Below are 22,835 nucleotides of genomic sequence, written 5' to 3' on the forward strand. Positions count from 1 at the left end.
ATCCACTATTTCTGGTTTAAACATGAATCGACAGGGTGTAAAAATGACAATAAAGATTGAGGAGCTCTTTAATATGTATTTATTTTGAATATTCAATGACAAGTAGGCAACTGTCGTCTTCTTCTCCATCTTTACCGTTGTAAGGTACTCAGACAGGACTAGGGTTGCCACTCTGAAAAATTAAAAAAAACTGGCACGCCCTCAAAATTCCCTATGATGTATGTCTAAGTGTGAAGTAGGGCTATCTCTGTTCAGACCCGGCCATGGGAATTAAATGTACTATCGTGAACAAAAGTGCATTAGTATATTCACTAATAAGCTTAATAGATACATTCTGCCATAAATGAGAAACTGAAATCGGCATTGATAATTTTATTGTATTTACCAGTAACTGGCATTTCTTTAATATTGTCGAAACAGATGAACAAAAGTATATTAATCATTATGTGACAATTTTGGATTTGGAAAATGAAATTTATTCTCTAAACTTATACTTCAACTGCAGGAAATTGCTTTAATAATTCCTTTTTCATTGTCAATAAATGTATAAAATTGCTTACAAGTAAATTTAAAATTTTCTATGATATAATCCCGTCATCTCTTTAAAATTACCGGTATCTAAACTGTTGAACAAAATATATTAATTGTTGATGGTGAATGGTGACAGTTTTGTATTTACAGAATGAAAGCTACTTTTAAATCTTATTGTGAACTAGATGAAATTGCTTCGAACTAGATACAAATTTGAAAAAAAAAGAATGGTCATAAAGGGGCTGGCAAGAAGTTGTACCGATCACCGGCTTCGATCAAAATAACAGCAATATTTCCGGCCAGGGCTGTGAAAAACCGGCTAGTTGGCAACCCTACACAAGACAGAATCGTAGTCTCAAATAGACTCATCAGGTCCAAAAAGTTTCGCTGCTGACAGCCTCTTCAACACATTTTCAATGTCCTCGAAATGCTAAGTTCTCGGTTACGCAGAGCATTCGTATAAGAATATCCCCTATTTTTTCTTTTCTGCTGTAATAACCCTTCCTGTGTCATCGTCGATTGTCTTTTGTTGGTTGATTCGAATTTCCAAAGTTTTCCATCGCTCAAAAGCTGTCAAGATGCACTGCATTGAACTCACGGTCTGCCACTTGTGGATTTAACTTTCACCACTTTACTTGAAATTCGGGTTCTTTGGTAATTGTAATTCCTTCTGAAATCGAGGTTCTTTCACGCTCAATGTCACTTGAACATTCAGAGTCTCTTTCTTGACTAGTACGCGTTTCGTCTTTCAAATTCTCAACATCACGATAGTACTCGCATCGAGTCGTGAAGCTTGGGCTCTAAACCAATCATAGAGATATTTTGCTTGAGCTCCAACACATCGGAAAACTTCGGTACAATTCGTGGAGCCGCTTCCCGAGCGCACTTCAGAGAAACGTCAAACAGCTGAAATTCATCAACAATGTTGCCAAACTTTGAAGACATAGTAAACGAATATATATTTAAAAAAAAAAAAACATTTAGAATTACCAATAATAACACTGTACAGCAATAACTACTGTAACAACTATTCTAAAATGGTGACAATAGCACAAATAGTAACAACGAAAATATAACGCAACAAAAAACGTTTAACAAAATGGAACTCGACGCCAATCCGACAACACTGTACTCTCGGGAGATGTTTTCCGTGTAGCGCGAGAGAAGACACTGACAAAATTTGATGGGTGGGGGTTGACGACTGGAACACACCCTCGCGTGCTATTGGGTGGTGAAATCGGTAGATCTAGGTCAGGCTTCACGACTCGGCGCGAGTACTATAGTTGCACTTCTACTAGCAGCAGATACCTCAGAACTTTGGTTTTGACAAGCTCTAAGATTTTAGGATTAGATTTATGGGCTTTCGGTACCTATGGCCACTTCGCCCGTCACGTATGAGGGATGACGTTCCTCGGTGAGCACGGTATCCAGGGAAAGCGAAGGAAGAAAGGATTGGGGAAGGAAGGAAGCGGCCTGGGACCTATAACTTAGATACCACCCCGGCATTTGAATGGTATGAATGAGGAGAACCCAGGAAAACCTCATTTAGGATCGCTGGCTTGAAAAGCATTTACACTTTTTAGATCCAGTGCCCAAACCGGGAATCGAATCCGGGATCGCTCACACCGAGGGCGAGAGCGTTAGCGACTACGCTAGGCGGGGTCACTTGACAAGCTCTAGTTGCTGAAGAAAAATACTTCACTGTTTTTCATTTTCCTGCTTATCGTAGGTTTTTTTCCAGTACTGTCCTCCACTTTCTCGAATTTGTTTCGTCCAAAAATAACACTGTTAATGTTATATGTACACCTAAGTTTACATTATTCATTTACAGCAAGACATTATCCTTTTGAAGTTTTAGAGTCAAATAAAACAAGGAAGTGATAATGCCTTAATTAAAATTAAATTGTAATTGAATAACGTAAATGGTAAAAGCGAGTGAATGGTTTTATCCGATATCTAATACAAAACCATTATTGCTTATGTTGTCCAATTACAGTTCAACTTTTAATTAATACTAATAACCACGAACTCAATCACGTTTTAATAGTGTCGAATTTACTGTATATTTAACACCCAATATTTACTACATCGATTACAATCACCAGCTGAAACCGGAGTGATATTTACGTGCAAGAAGTAACAGGATGTAACACGAATTACAGACTTACCAATGTTGATTTTCGTTAAGATATAGAATTTTGAACAGTAGACAAGGAACAAGATTGATTATAAACGTCAATTTTAAAACTTTTCCAATAATCAACATTTTCAAAATTTCATTTGTTTAAAATTTGACCCCATTTCTACCGCCCCTTCCAGGTTGCGCCCCGGGACTTTAGGCTGGTTGCCCCTTTCACTACGCTACTGAGGATAAACATAGCTATGTTTCTACTTAGGTAGATTGATTTGATTTGTTTTTTTTAGTTTACCGTCCCTTTCAGCAGCGAGGCTATATAAGTCGTAGACACAGCTTAACGTGGAATCCGAGCCACTTGAGCTCCCGCCCACATAGCACACGGACGTCCACGGGACGTCGAAGACTAATCCGCAATTGGCAACGGGACGTCCCGGAATCATCCAAATTTGCTCCCGGGACATCCATAGGATACTCAGACTTCCGCTAATATCCCGGAAAACTGCAACGGGATCTCAAAGGGATGTCCTCTGCTAGATCGTGGGATAATGTGCTCCTAGGTGTGTCCGGCGTGGGATTTCCCTGGGATCTCATGTGCCCTTCGGGACGTCCCGTGGACATCTTACGTAGAAATCCTTTAGGATGTCCCATGCTGGACGTCCATGGGATGTTTACTCATTGTCTCTATAATGCCGGGAGTCATATGGGATAATTGGGATCAAAATGGGACATCCTAAAGACGTCGTGTGCTATGTGGGCGCCGGGAATCGAATCTAGGTCTTCCACGTCAAAGGTGTCTACGCTAACAACTTAGCTACGAGGGAGCTATATATACTCAGGTAAAATGCTCCCTTTATGTATCAATGTATTGATATAGTTTCACGTTCCGAAATGGAATATTCTATAACAGGAATATGGTTGGATTGCATTAACCTTGATGATAAATACTCAAAATGACGGTAACAAACATTGATACCACCTCTGCTTTCCCCTTTACTAATAGTTCAAGCTTATTCCTCAATCTACAACAAAAGACCATGAACTGAGATGATAAATCATCCCTTAAAAACACAAAGCGACAAACATGATCCTTTGTTATGGAGTGCGTACCTTCCTTAAAAAAAAAAAAAAAAGTGATTTTCACTGTGTTTGTGTTTCCGAGTGTGCACAAGAAGGAGATGTCTTCCAGCGACCCGGAAAACGAAACAACAAACGTCTCGTCTCCAAACAAAAGGCAACAATCAAAACACTAAAATGAAGGTATTGTTTGTGTTGGTGGAAACTTTGGGAATGTGATCCTTCTGTATTTTGAGAAAAAAACACAAGACTTCATTGTTGTCCATACATACAAACACACGGACAGAAACGATGCATGGGCGTTAACCCGTTAAAAAGAGGACTCCTATCTCACGGTCTATATAGGATGGTTGCGTCCAATTGCTTGCTTGTCCAAAGACAGAATCCAGACTAGAGATTCCTTTCCGTACAGGGTTGGTAATTACAGGATATTTTGTTGAAAAGAAAATGAAAGTTGTGTTGTTGTATGGAACTAAGAAAATTATGCTTTCAATGAGTTTGGTGCTACACCAAATCAAAGAATTTGATGGAGTATTATTGAAAAAATGTTTTCAAGTTACCACATGATTTTTGGGGTTTCAAACTCGAAATTTATGGCCACCAAATATAACCAAAAGGAACTTTCTCCACCGAAAGAAGAAATTGTGATCAAATAAGCAAGGGTGGCCATCAGGGGGGCAAGTTGGGGCGCTTGCCCCCTATAGAAAATTGTTTTTGGGAATATCGAAAACCAAATATATTTTTTACATTAGTTGCAGCAAAATTTGTAATTATATTTGAAATATTGCTTATACTTGCCCCCTCTTCTTGGAAACCACAACATGGGCGCCCTTGCAAATAAGTACAAAACTTTAAGTTTTCATTCGTTATTCGTACATATTGAACTGATGCAGATTACAGCCTTTCTCGTTCCTCGCTAGCGTTAGGTTGATTTATTGAATCCTTACATTATCTACAATAGTACACATAGGCAAGGGCGCTTATCATGGGGGGGCAAGGTGGGGCGCTCGGCCCCTAAGAGGAAATTATACTTGGGAATATCGAGAAGCCAATAGACTTTTTACATTAGTTACAGCAAAATTTGAAACCATATTTGAAATGTCGCTTATACTTGCTCCCCTTTGGAAACCACAACATGGGTGCCCTTGCACATAGGACCTAATTTTGTTAACAAATGTATCACAACAAGGTAGAAAAGATACCGGTAAACTGAGGAGAGCATGAGGCAGAAAACGTTCCCCGGCCTCTCTTAGATTCTAGAAAAGGTAACTAACTACTAAAGCGAAGATATCCAAAGTTGCTCAAAGCATGAAATTTTGCTACTTCCGAATAAAGAAAGTGAAATCACAAATTATTGTTGGTAAAATAAAAGAGCTTGAGACAGGCGCCCACCCAGAAATTTTTGTTGGGAGGGGCTCAAGCATTTGGGAGGGGGGATAGCTCATTTCAAGCCACTATGTCCATATAATATTGAACGAGTATAAATCTTCACCCGAAAAGACGATAAGTAATTGTAAAATACTTCCACTCATATTTTCAGAAAAAAATGATAGAACTAGATCGTTTTGAAAAGAGAAAGAGTACAGAGCATGTGTAAGATCAAACTTTCATGCTACATCAATCATTTCCCTGTTAAACTAGTATAGTTTAACATCATTGAGATTGTAAAAGTTAGTTTAATTTATTCCCATTTCTCTCTTTCACGTTTTTTATACGGATAGAAGCATCCTCCATAAGATCACTTCAAAAAATTCAAGCAACTACAATCCCAGCGGCACATCATTGGATGCAAAAACCGGTAACGTGATAAAAGTATCTTTCCAAGTTGAGTAATATCAGTAATACCTCCGTCTAGTAGGAATTAACGTTACTCACAGGCTGAGACGTTTCCTTTTTATAATTTGCCACAAATTAAGTATCTGTCGGGAGCAATAGTCAACTAATCTCATCGTCTTGACATAGAGGCTATTTATTCTTTTATTATGAATCGATTCTAGCCTTTACTGCCCCTTCCACCTTACCCTTGCAACATATCTTTATAGTCTATCAGAATACAAATTTATTCTTAAGCAATACCCTAACCTGATTCTTTTCTTTTTTTGAACTACGGTACATCTAAGATTGTTGTTTTTATCTCGTAATATATTTACAGTAAAAACTCGTTAATCCGCACGCACGGTACTCCGAACGGCCTTCAGTCGTCGTCTGTACATACGTACTACATTTTTAGATTTTCATTTCACAACAATGCAACTGTAAACAAACGTAAACAAAGCTGTCGGGATTAGTAGATGATCAGTTCATGTTCAGGGATGTACAGTATGTAGTACAATACGTATTGTAGCCTAATTGCGTGCAGTCAAGCGTGCGTTGCCAAGTTATCATCGAAAAGGAAACATGTTACTCTAAGTTTAGAAGACAAGTGCAAAATTATCAAGAGACTGAACAATGGAGTAAGTTTAGGAAAACTTGCTTCAGAATACGGTGTTGGAAAATCGACAGTGTTTGACATTAAAAGTAAGAGAGACAAGATAACCTCTCACTGTTTTCGTACTAGTACGGAATGTGGCCCAGGAAAGCCACAAACTTTGAGAACGGCTGAAAATGTGGATGTTGAACAGATACTTTACACATAGATAGTGGAGCAAAGGGCCAAAAATAACATGCTAAGTGGCGACATTATAACAGGAAGGTTAGATTTTTTGTTTATGGAGAAATTGTGGGCAGTGCTAACTATTATCAGTAAATTTATCTACGTATTTTAAGTTTGTTTCAGGAGGTTTTTTTTAACACTCCTTAGTAATCCGAACTTTTTGATAATCCGAACGTCTCGAGCAAACACATACTCGGATTAACGAGGTTAAACTGCATTTATAGGTTCTCAATAATTTTTCGTTCAATTCTGCTAATTAGTGTTGCCCACGAAACGAGACGTCACGAGATATAAGATTTTCCGATCTCTTCTCGATTCTAGAAGAATTCTATCTCCTCTTATCTCAATCATCTCAATTCTAGAAGAATTCTATCTCTTTTCGTCTCAATCATCTCGATTCTAGAAGAATTCTATCTCTTTTCGTCTCAATCATCTCGATTCTAGAAGAATTCTATCTCTTCTCGTCTCAATCATCTCAATTCTAGAAGAATTCTATCTCTTTTTGTCTCAATCATCTCGATTCTAGAAGAATTCTATCACTTCTCGTCTCAATCACCTGAATTCTAGAAGAATTCTATCTCTTCTCGTCTCGATTCTCGAAAATTTTTTCTAATCTCGTCTTATTTTGTAAATTTATTTACAAAATTTATGCCATTATTATTATTATTATTATTTTTTTACTTAATTTCACCTAGAACTTATCAGAATCCATCTATATCACGAGAGGTCCACGAAAGATATGATTTAATAACATTTAAATCATATTTTGACTTGCGTATCTTTAAACGTAATCGCTCTTCATTGTATTTATACAATCGTACATTATCTCATGACTTTTATATTTACCCAGAGGCTATAATAATGTCTTCACGAATCTGACTCCATAACAAAAATATTTGTGCAGCTCACTGTCTTTCCGATTGACTACTATGGCCAAAGTTCGCACGAACAGGTATGTTTGTGAAAATTAGTATGCACCTAGAATAAGCTTAATGGGTATATTTTGTTCTTAATAAGTACTCCAACTGCCTGAATTACACAAAAAATCCTACTTCTGGCTCCACATTTCTCCGACTACCTGCTCAGGTTCTTCTTCTAACTTTCAGTGTTTCCAACTGAAATACAATATCACCAATTCAGTTACCTTCTTCTTTTTTAATGTTGCAATTAAATTATTACAAATTTTAGAAACACTAAAACCATTTATCAATTTCTAGTTTTTATACTATGATTTATGTAACACTAAAAGTGCTTGGGATCCAGGATTTGGGTGAACTAGTGTTGCAAATGAGATTTTTCTGCAATTTCTCATCTCGTCTCGAATTTAAAAATCCTCGTCTCGTGATCAACACTATTACTAATTTCGTTTATTTGTTTCCATATCCTGGTTTCGAGAGGCTTTAGTACTTTTTAAAATCGTTTTTGTGTATTCTATGTTACCTCCCTGTAGAGCACATTGCTCCACGCGGAGTTTTTAATGATTTTTAGATATTATTATTAACTCTTTATTCTAAGACCACAGAATGCTATTTTCTTCTTTCTAAAGCCTCTAATTTTGTTTTGGAATATGTAAAAGCATCTATAATAATCAGTGGCCGACGTGAGACGGTATGCGGTGGTATGCCATACTGCCTCTGGTTTCTTAGTGATCAAGACATACGGTCACTGGAGAGTATTGCGAAATACCTTTAGTAAATCCATTTTTATACATAGTAATTGACTAATAGTTTTGCACAAAAAATATTTTATTTTTTATGAAGAAATAATTTTTAATTTTCCTGACCTTTGTTTTTAAAATGAAGTGTCTTCAAAGAAATTCATCTAGTTTACACTTTGATGTTCCATATTGAATTCTCTTATGTATGTGTATCCCCTTGGCTTAATGCATACGCGTATAAATGTCGTGCTTTGAGCATGGGCGGATTTAGGTGTGTTCTCTGCTCTGGGATCGGATCTTTCGAGGGTTTGGATTACCGGAATGAGGGATCCGGGAGTTTTCCCACACGGAATTCTTAATTTAAAAGGTCGATTTTTGAGTATTTTCGTGTATAATTCTCTATAATACAATATAAGGAGATACCGGTATTTATTTTTTTTCAGAAAGTTGTTGGCGGGGGATGAAAGTCTCTCCATGTTCTCCCTTCGTAACTGTAAAGAAGCTCCCCAATGGTTCTCACAATCAGTCATTATGTAAATAGAAATGCAATCTTTTAAGCAATATACCCTCATTGTATTTCAAATTTAGCTAGCCGGTATGTTAAATCAAAATCGCAATAAAACATACTGCTTTTTTTCCCACTTCGAACATTAATAATAATACTTTCAAAGTACAAATTGTTTCGAATTCTTTTCCTATCCTCTTCAATTCCCGGTGGGATCTCATGTGGTTTGGATTTCACGTTAATCCGTAAGTCCCGTCTCATATAGCCTCACTGCTGAAAAGGATGTTAAACTCAAAATCAACTCAACTCCTTTCCTATTTCATTGATAAATCCTGGAACTTTATTTAACCTTTCTTGTTGTTGTGGTGAGTGAAACGTAATTGACAGTGTTTCCCTTTTTTGTTTTTACTTTTTAAAAAAATCAAGATCTCATACTGTTTCCTTTACAATCTTTTTATTTATGGAATTAATTCATTTAACTTTGTGATTTGCAAATATTATAATCAATTTACATGTTTTGATGTTAATGTCAAGTTTGTTTATTTAACACCGATTTTTCTTCTAACACATAAACTGCCAAGTGTATGGAATTTCAGACACACGCTCTCCCATGCAGCGTCTCGTGTATGATTTTCCACACACAAACAATCTATTGCACTGTTGTAGCATTTGTTTTGTATGCGTGTATGCAATTACATATATATGGCGTAGAAGTCGAAATTTAATGTCCACGCGGGGTTTATGCAAAACCATACAGAAAGAAAACCATATATTTATGCATCTAAAACAAAGTATTACTGGCAAACTGTTGCCAGTGACCCACAGTTAGTAACAGATATGGTGTCAGTCAAGGTGTTAAAGGTGAATGTCCTCCGTTTGTGCTCCAAGGCTAAAGAAATATGAAGATGATGATATCGGTGGAACGAAGAATGTGGAAGGCAACCAAGAGAACCCCGAAAAAACTCACGTACACTATGTTTGTCGAGCGCTCTTTCACTGACTCATAGTGGCCTTGTGCACCGACTTTCACATTAGATATGTAAAAAAAATTTGCAGTAGATTGCAATTTGCCAGCGAGAATACTTCTTTATAGAGTTTGAGGTAATCTGCATAGAATAGTTTTGGTTAAAGTTAATTACATCTAGGTGATAATTGATGAGTAGATTAAACTAGGGATGGCCAGAACCGATTCCTGTTGGAACCGGTTTTCGGGTCTCAACGGATCCGGTTCTAGAAGATCCGGTTCCGGAACAGGTTTTTCGGATTTAGGTCTGGAACCGGTTTTTCAGATCCAGGTCTGGAACCGGTTCTTCGGATCCAGGTCTAGAACCGGTTCTTCGGATCCAGGTCTGGAACCGGTTCTCAAGATTCGGTTCTGGAACCGGGTTTTCGGATCCAGGTCTGGAACCGAAACTTTGTGACAATCCCTACGCTAAACCCGAGCTGTTGGAAGGCTGTGAACAGTGTGCTAGATGAAATGGTGGAAGCGACAGGCAGGCGCCCAGGCGGCGGCCGCTTGTCTTATTTGGCTAAATAAACTGGGTAACTGGCAAACTCAATGGTTAAACAAGCAAACTGGCCAACTCATTTGACTAAACACCCACTGGTGGACCAAAATAAAAACAAAAAAAATACTGGTGGCATAATTTTTTTTCTGGGGGCACAAGGAGTCTGGGCGGGAAGGGCACAAGCGCATGGTCCTCTTTGCAGTGTTTTGAAGGTGAAATTTGTGCCTCCTTTACGGGTCTTTGGGGGCTTTCGGATCAAGGTCTGGAACCGGTTCCTAAGATCCGGTTCTGGAACCGGGTTTTTCGGATCCAAGTCTAGAACCGGTTCTGGAACCGGGTTTTCGGATCCAGGACTGGAACCGGTTCCTAAGATCCGTTTCTGGAACCGGGTTTTCGGATCCAGGTCCGGAACCAGTTCCAGAACCGGTTCTGAAAACCGGATCTCCGAGAACCAGTTCTTCGCGGAACCGGTTCCGCCGGAATCGGAACTTTGTGGCCATCCTTGGATTAAACACTAGAGACTCAATTATGGATCCTTGAGGAATTCCAGAAGTCATGAAAGTCCTACGTATTTGTCATTCACTCTCTGTAAACATCTGATTGTTGTGGTTACTTATGTATGACTCTCACATTTTGATGGTAAGTGTAAAAAAAATATATGGTTTTAGCTTGCAAATTAAAATAGAGTCAAATGCTTTGCTAAAATCAGAATAAATAACACTTGATTTTCTGAATAGTTTGTTCGCTATAAATTCAGTTATTATTGAAAAGTTAGTAATAGCTGAATAAGAAGGCATTAATAGCAACATGTAAAAATGATTTAATATTTGTGGGTAGTGAAAAGGTAGAGGTATAGCCCTTTATATGTGTCATGTTTCCATTTAATAAGTAGGCTTCTTCCTGATCACGCAATAGCAGCCTCACGAATGCTTAATATTGATAACATTAATAATTATAATATATAATCTGAACCTAACTATTTAAGGTAAGAGCTCCTATATTGATTCAAATCACTTTATGCATTGTCCACTGGGAATTGAATCCCGATCCCTAGCATCATAGATGAGATACAGTTAATATTTACAAATATTCCAATACTATTACGAATACTAATACTATTACAACCAACATTACTAATATATATAACTAATATTACAAAAATACACTTAATACAAAGTTATATAAAGTATAAAAAGTAACCAATGTGGATGGAGAACATTTAGTTACATTTTTAGTAAAGCAAAAACTATATCCAGTATAATTGAATTTCCAACCCTGCACGGGTCACGCCTTTCTTCTGGATGGTGACACTGAAGATCTTAGAGGTAGCTATTATCCCAGGCGGAGGGAGAATACAAGCCACCTATTTAACCTGACACCTTCTACACCCTTACGAATTACGGCTGCAGCTTCCTTAAGACGTTGTCATTGAAAGAACACCAGTTTTCTTTTTTTTTCGTAAGAAAGAAAGGGGGACAGCTTTTACAAATAGACCGACAAAGGAAAATTTGCTTTAGCTCAAGTGACCAATTCATTTCACTACAATTAAGGACATTCTTAGACACTCAATTTTCTTTATCGTAACTATCGTCTAAACCAGCACTAAAAACAGTAATTTTACGTTTCAGTTAGATACATCACCTGTTAGATTCGTATGATGAGGCAACAACTCTTGTTATAAATTATTTATACAAGCTCAGGGTTCATATTGTTCATTTGGAAACAGGCATATACACAATATTTTTCTGTTATAAACCTGTAAAAAGAACTTCACGCTTTCCAATGGTTTCCGGCTTCAAACGGTCTGAGCATGTTATGGGTGAACTCTGTTTGTTTGAAGGCTCCAAATAACCAATGCATTTGAATAGGTGAAAATATTGCTTCAATAGTTCCAGGTTTCGTACGGTCTAAGAGTGTAATGAGAGGACTGTTCTTAAAGGTAAAAGATAATATGTAAATTTGAATAGGCGAAAATGTTCCTTTCAATGGTTAACGGTTTCGTACGGTCAGAGAGTGTGTAATTGGTGAACTGTCTTTCAAGTTCAAGATGATCAATATACCTATGTACTTGAGTAGGCAAAAATGTTGCTTTTAATGGTTCCCAGTTCCGTATGGTCCGAACATGTAAAGAACAAACTGTGTTGAGATTATATCAACGTATTTGATTGGGCAAAAATGCTTTCAATGGTTTCCAGATCCGTATGATCCGAGCATGTAATGGATAACCTGTGTTTAAAGGCTTCAGATGATCAACGCATTTAAATGGACAAAAGTGTTGCTTTCAATGGTTCCCAGTTCCGTATGGTCCGAACATGTAAAGGACAAACTGTGTTGAGATTATATCAACGTATTTGATTGGGCAAAAATGCTTTCAATGGTTTCCAGATCCGTATGATCCGAGCATGTAATGGATAACCTGTGTTTAAAGGCTTCAGATGATCAACGCATTTAAATGGACAAAAGTGTTGCTTTCAATGGTTCCCAGTTCCGTATGGTCCGAACATGTAAAGAACAAACTGTGTTGAGATTATATCAACGTATTTGATTGGGCAAAAATGCTTTCAATGGTTTCCAGATCCGTATGATCCGAGCATGTAATGGATAACCTGTGTTTAAAGGCTTCAGATGATCAACGCATTTAAATGGACAAAAGTGTTGCTTTCAATGGTTCCCAGTTCCGTATGGTCCGAACATGTAAAGAACAAACTGTGTTGAGATTATATCAACGTATTTGATTGGGCAAAAATGCTTTCAATGGTTTCCAGATCCGTATGATCCGAGCATGTAATGGATAACCTGTGTTTAAAGGCTTCAGATGATCAACGCATTTAAATGGACAAAAGTGTTGCTTTCAATGGTTCCCAGTTCCGTATGGTCCGAACATGTAAAGGACAAACTGTGTTGAGATTATATCAACGTATTTGATTGGGCAAAAATGCTTTCAATGGTTTCCAGATCCGTATGATCCGAGCATGTAATGGATAACCTGTGTTTAAAGGCTTCAGATGATCAACGCATTTAAATGGACAAAAGTGTTGCTTTCAATGGTTCCCAGTTCCGTATGGTCCGAACATGTAAAGAACAAACTGTGTTGAGATTATATCAACGTATTTGATTGGGCAAAAATGCTTTCAATGGTTTCCAGATCCGTATGATCCGAGCATGTAATGGATAACCTGTGTTTAAAGGCTTCAGATGATCAACGCATTTAAATGGACAAAAGTGTTGCTTTCAATGGTTCCCAGTTCCGTATGGTCCGAACATGTAAAGAACAAACTGTGTTGAGATTATATCAACGTATTTGATTGGGCAAAAATGCTTTCAATGGTTTCCAGATCCGTATGATCCGAGCATGTAATGGATAACCTGTGTTTAAAGGCTTCAGATGATCAACGTATTTGAATGGGCAAAAATGTTGCTTTCAATGGTTCCCGCTTCCGTAAGACCCAAGCATGTAATGGATAACCTGTGTTTAAAGGCTTCAGATGATCAACGCATTTGAATGGACAAAAGTGTTGCTTTCAATGGTTCCCAGTTCCGTATGGTCCGAGCATGTAATGGATAAATTGTGCTTAAAGGCTTAAGATTTTCAACGTATTGAATGGGCAAAAATCTTGCCTTCAATGGTTTCTGTGTTCGTATGTTTTGAGAGTGTAATGGGTAAACCATTTTCAAAGATCTACAATGGTCAATGTATTTGAGTAGGCAAACACACATCTAGATACACACACACACACACATGATGTTTTGTACAGCAATACGTTCGTCGTTATTTATTACCACTCTTGCTCTTGAGGTTTCAATATTAAAGACCTACCATTTCCTAAGGGACGAAAAATGAAATCTTGTTGTTTAACGTCCCACGATTATGCCCGTTAGGGTAAGGGAGATGATGATTAAAGAAAGTGAATGATAATGGAAGAATTGGTGGAATGGGAAAGTGGAAGGAAACATGAGTCCCCGAGAAAACCCACGGATACGGTGTTGTCTACCATAAACTTACTTGACCGCGGATCAAATCAGAGACCTCACGCACCAGAGGTAAACGCTCTGCCAATGAGCCATCGTGCTTCCTCCCGACATAAGGAAGGAGATGAAACTTCCTTTCCTCTTACCTCATACTGTTCTCTGTTCTATGGGAACGCCCATTACACGCTCTGAACGTACTAAACCGTTCAGTATTGATAGGAAAATTTTCGCCTATTCAAACTGTTGTAGATATTTCACTTCCGATTATAATATAATGATGAAGATGAAGGTCGTATTTCTTCCTCGGAAGCTTAATTCACAAAAATCACTGGTCACTACACTTAGCTATTTTGCTCTGATACCTGTCGATAAATAACAGGAAGAAGGAAATACAATGTTTATATACATATATGTATGTATACAGGGTGTTTCAAAACAACACCGACAACGTTTGGAAGATAATTCCTGACACCAAAAGACGACGAAAAGTAAAGACCAATCTGGGTGCACAAATGCTTCCTTTCGGAGTTATAGGCTGCCGAAAACATGAAAAATGAACTTTAGAGGTCCATAGCTACAATACTATGGACCTGCCGTAGTCGGGCCAAGATTTTATTTATGAACTAGTATGTGTCCTATCCCAATATCCAAGTTTCAGAATCATACGGTAATTCCGCAACAATTTTCATAGAGGTAGTTCGTGAGTTCTTCAAATTATATACCCTAGTCAAACTGCCTCTATAAAAATTGCTTTGTGAGTACCTTAGGATTCTGAAACATGTACTTTTGAATAGCGCACATATTAGTTCCTAAGTGAAGTCTTGACCCGACTACGGTAGGTTCCATTGTTTTGGAGCTATGGACCTTTAAACTTCACTTTTTCATGTTTTCGACAGCCTATAACTCCGAAAGGAACCATTTGTGCACCCAAGTTCGTCTACACTTTTCGACTTATCTTGGTGTCAGGAATCACCTCCCAAATACTGTCAGTGTTGTTTTGAAACACTCAGTATATGAGTTTCCATTCTTACGCAAAGCATAGTTTGGAAGTTTAGAAAAGACAAAGAAAGAGAGGAAGAAAAAATAACGAAAACAAACTTTTGGTTATTGCTGAGCGTCTCTCAAGATGATGCAACATCTGCATTAAACACTCAAAAGAAACATTACACAGTCGCCTACAACGAACAAAATGCATCTCAAAGGAGCAAATGAAAACATCTACTTAAATGTGTTCCGGACCACAATTATTTATTTTACGTGGCATTTTTATGAACTTAGTGATTTTTTTTTTTGCCTACTCGTTAGCATAGTATTTTTGGTGCATGAGATCTTGGGTTCGATTTCAAGATGGATCATTTATCATCTCTTTTAGCATATTATTGTACAGTCTTTCAATATCATGTATCTTTCTGGCTAACTTTTGACAATGAGTAATTTAGGAACACCGGTTTAGAAAAGTGACTTCCCTCGTCGCTGTGTAGTTAGCATTGTTGGCTTTCCTATAGAAAGATCCAAGAGCGATCGTCGGTGGGAGTAGGTGTATTTGTATCTCACGTTATAGGTACAAGACCCACAGTTCTTGCCGCTGAACAGAGATGTTAAAGATATTCCCTGTGCTTATATCTGTACTTTAAAGACAGAAAATGGTAATAATAGAGGATGTGGAATCGAATGTGAGAAGAAACGGTAAATTTCCGTAACAAAACGCGAATAGACGTTATCTGTTATAACTGGAATTGCCGGAATCCTAACAAAGAGCTTTTCATACTAGGTGTGGCTGCTTTAGGACGCATCTATACATGTAATAGAATGACACACAGGGGGCTCCAAAAGTCTGGAACCGATCCTGTAAATGGATGGTGTATGCATATATCTACTGCACAAACACCGAAATGGTCATTGTGGGTAGGTGCAAAGATTTTGAGCATATGGCGAATTCAAATATGCGCTTTTAAATGTAGGTTTGTTGTATGATGTATCGATCTTCACTAGCAAAACCTCAGAGAAGCGATGGTAGCATGAGATCTTACCTGAACGCAATGGTGTAGTTGATAATAGAGGTTTTCTTAGGAGAAACATGTGGAGATATCGATTCTTATATGACGTGCTCAACATTCCCCCTCCGCCCCTCATGAGTAAATGTGAGTGCTATAGACTTTTTTTAGGCCCCATGAACCCGAAGGATACTGTCAGGTAGAATGTTGTCACATGCCTTGCGAAAAAGTAATGAACGAACTAGATTTCCAAAATATAAACCGCTGGCTTCAAGTGACCCCACAGGTAGAAGTCCAGTGATGCGAAGTCGGGAAAACGTGATGGTCAATCGTACTTCCGCATCGCGTTGGAGTAGGAGGTCAGGGCGCTATCTTGCTAAAAGAAATGGGAAAATGGCCAATCGGATGAAAACAATGCTAGTATTACGCACTAATCTAACAACTGCTGATGTTGTAAGCCATTGAGGATACCCTTAATGACGCATGGTCAAATGTTAAGATTAATTGATTTATCACATTACAGCTTTTATTTTATAAAAATGGACGTTACTTCAAGATGGCGATACGGTTTCAAGATGGATCTTGTTCGGTCGATATGTGCATATATCATTCAATTACATCTTACATAATCTATTAGAGATTTTACGACCACACTGTGAGCCTTTTACTGGGCATTATATCACATGTATGATCTATTAAAAACTGAGGAAGTACTAAATAAAAATTCATACCGTGTATGAATACAATGCAATGCATTTGCAACCAGCTACAAGTTCTCCACCGGCCGAAGTAGTGTCCCATGCTTGTCCCGCCTGGGCCTCTGGCTCCTGAGCAGGTACTGGTTCTTCCGCCGGCACTGCTGTTACTGCTGCTGCTGCTGCAGGCTCTGGTTCTGCTGGTGCCCCGTCATCTCCCCAGTCGACTCTTGTAGGGTCTTCCCAACTGGCGGTCAGCTGTTCGATTCTCATTCGTTCTTGTTCCAGCATTGCTGTGAAACATAAGAGAAAAGAAGTAATGAAATACCTAAATATTATATTCCAGTATTACTACATTTGTTATGTTATCATTCTTACGTGCTCATAAACACTTATGGGCAACCAGATAGTATTCAACTGGATGATGTGTGGTAAGCACATTGAGTACAAACACTATTATTGATCGCCTTTTATCGCCTTTTAAAGAGAGGTAAGTGGCCAGGTTTCATAAACAAAACATCCTTCTATACTAATACAAGATTTACGCCCAGAAAAGAGTCAGCTAGAGCCAGTAAAGGTTTTACACAGATAGACCTTCATCAGTACTAATCGTGTACAAATCCTATTTTAAAATTTTCAACTCGAAAGGGGATTGGGAGATCAAAATTTAAGGAAAAAATTATAATGAATCATAGTGCCTGTGCGGCAGGCAACCCCAAAATTTTATCGGTGTTTCGGGTTGCATATCTTCCAGATATTCTTTGGATTAGCAAGGATAACATGTTAGCTGGCAGAGAATCAACAGAGGTAATGCCGAAGGTATTGCTCGTAGTTACAAATTGCACAGATTTCTTTACTTTCAAAAATTTTGCATAAGCTAAACATTATGCTTCGGACAGATATGATTGTATGTTTAAAGAAAACTGTAAATGAATTTTTATTCTAAAATTTATCGTATTCATCGTAATATCCAAAATTATAATTTAACTGCTCAAAAATGTCAATTTCATTGGCAGTGTTACATTGTAAATTATACTGCAAAATCTCAGTATATTTTGTACTTACAATCTACATCTTCGCTGTCCGCTCTGTCTTGCTCTGGCTCCCGAGCGTCGGCAGGTCTTTCCAAAACCGTGGCTTCCGAGGCATCGTTGTAATCACTGTCATACATCGTATCCGAGCCCACTTGCTCTTGCTGGAATAAAGAAAGAAGAAAAAAGTGATCTGAATATAGTTTATCATCCATATACGTTTGTAACTTTCTATAATTTTATCGTATGTTACACCTTGTAATCGAGTGTTTAAACACTCAAAACATCGAAAATATGCAGGCAAGTATACACTTATAATTTAAATATATAAGCTGTAGAATAGGCACTTGTAATTTGAAAAATAGGCTATAAAATAGGAACTTAAAATTTAAAAATAAGCACTTACAATTAAAAATAGAATGTAAAATAGGCATTTATAATTTGAAAAGTAGACTACAAAAAAGGCACTTATAATTTAAAATTTGGCACTTACAATTAAAAAGAGAATTTATACTTATATTTATAATTTGAAAAATATATTATAAGTAGGCATTAAAATCTAACCTCAAATATTCAAACTGAACATTCGGTTTATACTTTCAGCCATAAATGCTGTTCAAATAATCTAGAAACATCCTGAAGGTTGTCAATAGAGAAGAATTAATTCCTAAACTGCGTGATTTTGAGCACCCCTATGATATGTCATGTAGGTTGCAAGATCCATTGTCATTTCTTTAATTAAAGGTAGGAAAATGTTTGTATGCATGTATATATTTATTTTACACTATATAAATTGTTACAGTCTTAAGTTGAGTACTTACATCACGAACATTGTTAATACGAGCTTCATTAATAACAAAACAGTTATAAATTAAAACACAGTCATATTGCGCAACATATTTTTCATAATGAAACTAGATAAAATTTAGTTTGACTTGTAGACCCCTGATTATACACTCAAGCACACTCAGAGGTCTGCGAACCATAGTTTAAAAAGTCATCGTTTTAAATGAAGTATGAAATTCTTTCCATATAGGCCTACATGTAATAAATGAATTAATATTGCATACTATTACGACAAAACTCTCCGAAGTTTTGAGTATCTTTACTCACACCAACCTGAAGGAAGGTTTTTAGTGGACTCTTTCGAATGAGTATATACTTTACTGTAATACATTATGGTAGCTCGTCACAGGAGATCATTAATTGTTATTCCACATGATAACAAGATATTTCCTCCAGTTGGTAATTAATAAAACATGTTTCAGATGGTCACTGAAAAATTCTGAAACAACATTTATATTTCCACGAATGTAATGTTGCATATTTAAAGCACGGACGAACATGGGATGAAAGACACTCGATACATTTTCACCTTTGAGTAGTGTCGCCAACGAGACGAGACGATATGAGTAATAAAGTTTTCTCGCTTAATCTCGTAAATTTTCTAAAAGTCTCGTTTCGTTTCTCGAAAAACTTTTTCTCATGTCGTTTTTGTAAGTTTATGTGCAAAATTTATCCCTTATTTTCTTTCTCAATCTTATCTAGAAGTTATCAGGATGATTCTGTGTCACGACAGGCCTAGGAAGGGTGTGATGTAACAACATTTAAACCATATTTGTTATTGAAATGTATTGTGTAATTACTTGCGTACCGTTAAATTTTGAGAAATGCTGTTCATTATGTTCGTAGGATCACTTTGTCAATTTGTGGTATTTATACTATGAATCATGTAACATCAAAACAATGTTTAGATTTAAGACGTGGGTGAACTACTTTATTGGCCACGAGATTTGTTAGTCTCGTCTCAAAAAACAAGGCGAAAATTGTCATGTTTCTGTGTCGTCTCGAATTTAAAAATGCACTTCTCGTGTCGTGGGCAATACTATGTGCGCATTCTACTGCTGGGTGAACACCTCTCCAACTCTTCACTGTAACTTCCACGATTCTTGGACAGCTCTCTTCCACGATACTGTGTAGTGCTTCTTGATACTGTGTTCTTGGGTGACGCTATGTTTGTTTTTATCTCTTTGGTATCCAGCCAAGAATTGCTTTTTCGCCGGTGATCATCACTTCTTTTTGAAATATGTTCGGCCACTTCAATTCCTTTAATTTCACAATAATATCGATCGCTCCTGTCATATTTCTGACTAATATGATCCTTTTTTCCTATATTTGCGGATGATCCTTAGTAGTGTGTAGAAAGTCCATATCAAATTTTATTAGTGTCCACATCTCCTATTCATATGGTAAAACAGGTCAATGAAAATTCTACGCTTCAGACACATCGATATATTATTTTTTAATGTTATGCTTTCGAACTTAGATTAATACATCTGTTATATTTCTCCTTTACTGTTCTCATTTGTGGATATCTTTTCTCCAAGGTAAAGGTAGGATATTCATTCATTCTAGTTCTAAATTTACAATTTCTATTCTTACTTTCTTGCAGCGTTGTGAAACATCGCTTTCGGCCTTTCCAAATTCATTTTCAATCCAATTCCTAGGAGGTCGCCTCACTTAACATAGTAAACTCCACGGAAAGAAAAGGAACCGGCAGGCGTTGATAAAGACAATGGTGACAGGCAAAAAAAAAAAAAAAAAGTAACTTTTCTCCTGGATGCATATTACTTGTACACTGCCAACATTTGTTAATTTCATTCCCCTACTTGGTCTGCTCTTTCTCTTTGCTTTATGTGTTCTTCTTGTAGTTTCTCAGAACGTAAAATCATCGTACGTACGTACGTTCCACGTCCCTATTCTAACCCTTCCTGTATTTCTTTCTCTAGCTATCTTCTTTACACTGTTACTGTCTCGTCCACTAGTTCTTCAAAAGGCATTTCCCTCCCGGAGATCCGAATGAGGAATTATTTTACCTCCGGAACTATATTTTGATATGTGAAAGTTCATGAATGTTCTTATTCTGCTGAAAGAAAACTAGGAAAAATAGAGTACTGGTTTTCATTTGCCTTCCATCCCGCAGTATCCCAGTCGTCAGAGTCACTCTGACCATGCCTGGGACTAATGTTCAAGTTGCCGCACTAGTCACTCTGATTTGCGCCAAGTTAGCCACTGGAGAACTACTGCCTTCTCCCAGAATACACTTCGTTTGGCTATTCCATTTAGACCAATTTGGTAGCGTTCTTCTTTCGGACGATAATGCGAAACTATACTCTGTGACGGCAACGCAAAACCATTTTGCCACCCTCGGTTGAGAGTGCCTTGTCCGTCCGCCGTACAGTCCCGAACTCGCAACTGGCGACTTCCATCTTTCTTTGTGGCACTGAAGAAAACTTTCATTAAAAAGCACTTTAGAACCAATGGTGAATTGAACACAGGCGTCAAGCAGGGCACGCATTTTTTTAAAGTTTTTTTTACCTTTATAAAGAGGTATGATAAGAGCATCAATTTCGTTGGTTCTTATGTAAAATACTAAAGTAATACCTGTTCTCTGTTTTTGCAGGATATTATTTGTCTGGATATTATTTGAACATTTCTGTCCATAGCTGCCAGAAGAAATTTACTTTTCAACTTACCCTCGTATATTCATGACCTACAGTAAATCTAAGAATATTGCCTATTTGAGCTCCTCAATTTAAAAGTTTTTGTATATTTTTAAACTGGTTGCCAACCACTGTCCATCGTCCTGGCTAGTTCTTATAGGCAAATGAGCATGGACCAGGGGCGGCATTTATGGTAAGTTATAAGTCACTACGGTAAAAATTAAACTTATTATTACAAGCTATGGGGGAAAACTTACTTAATGCCCTAATTGTAGTGGTGGGCACAAAAATCAATATTTAGAAAAATCGAAACGGTTTTCTAGCACATTGCAAAAACCATAAAAAAAACTGGTTTGGTTTTCTATCAAGAACCGGTTTTTCTACAAATAGTTTCTGATTTAAAAAAAAAAATGGTTTTGCCCATCTATAATTGTAATATATAAAAATTATGACATATGGTAATTGTTCTAGCTTAACTTGTAGAAGCAAACGTTTATTTATTTATTTTTACAACGTGAGTTCGCTTAAGAGTCGCAAGTGTGTCTATCTTCAGAGAAAATATCTTCTTCTAAAACCTATTTCACATTGTATATTAGATCACCAGGGAGTGCTGTCAAAAATTGAATGAAAAAAATTTCTTCCACAATTTGAAATTTACTTTATTTACAGACCCCTTTTTTTACAGTAGACCCTAACGGAAATTGAAAAATGACCCTACTACCAAGGGTGCCCATCAGGCGGAGCAAGATGGGGCGCTCGCCCCCCTAGAGGAAATTGTATTTCAGAATATCGAAAATCCAATAGAATTTTTACATTAGTTACAGCAAAATTTGAAACTATTTTTGAAACGTCGCTTATACTAGCCCCCCTTAGAAATCATAACATGGGCGCCCTTGCCTACTACCTAGGTAACTTTTCTTTTAATTGAGAATTATTATTGAACTTCAATTGTTTTCTTTCGTACTCCGTAACTTTTAAACGATAATACCTAGGTAATATAAAAATCTCCACAACAAACAATTCTATGACATCCTCGATCTACTCAAAGTCGATGTCCATTTTGTCTATTTTAATATAATAAATCTAACAAATTTTCTTTATTTACTGCAAATTCCCACTGACTGAGGGGATAGGATAACTATTTGCAGAAATCATTGAAGAAAAGGAAAAGAATTAACTATTTAAAAAAAAAAAAAAAAAAAGAAAGAAAAGTACGTACCCCAGAGACATCTGTCCGCATTGACATGGAACTTGCTGACCGTGGTAATTCCATTACGCTTAAACTTTCCATGTCTTGCATATATTCATCTACGTTCACTGGGAAAGAGAAATGAATGTATTATTATTATTATTATTATTATTATTATTATTATTATTATTATTATTATTATTATTATTATTATTATTATTATTATATATATTGTACATCAGTGGTTCCCAACCTGAAGACCGCAGCCCTGGAGGGCATAAAGAGTGAGTAAGGGAGCGCAAGTTACTGACAGAATTAAATTGTGAAATAATGAACAAAGCGCTGCTCGGAATGACCATTTACAGTTTAGCTTTATCAAACTCTACAGT

General features: G+C 37.1%; 1 protein-coding gene across 4 annotated transcripts in view; it reads right to left on the reverse strand.

Annotated features, from left to right (window-relative positions):
• Positions 1-22,835, reverse strand: part of LOC145662395 (protein nervous wreck-like) — a 554,721-nt gene that overhangs the window by 53,990 nt on the left and 477,896 nt on the right. For all 4 annotated transcript variants that reach the window (XM_081727930.1, XM_081727929.1, XM_081727928.1 and 1 more), the window contains exons 13-15: positions 22,477-22,574; positions 17,789-17,918; positions 16,760-17,016 (exon numbers count right to left, since the gene is read on the reverse strand). In XM_081727930.1, coding sequence (XP_081584056.1) covers positions 16,760-17,016; positions 17,789-17,918; positions 22,477-22,574 — 485 coding nt within the window. The remainder of the gene's footprint in view (positions 1-16,759; positions 17,017-17,788; positions 17,919-22,476; positions 22,575-22,835) is intronic.

This window comes from Thermobia domestica, chromosome 10 (assembly GCF_964235325.1).
Source record: "Thermobia domestica chromosome 10, izTheDome1.hap1.1, whole genome shotgun sequence".
In the NCBI taxonomy this organism is placed as follows: domain Eukaryota; kingdom Metazoa; phylum Arthropoda; class Insecta; order Zygentoma; family Lepismatidae; genus Thermobia; species Thermobia domestica.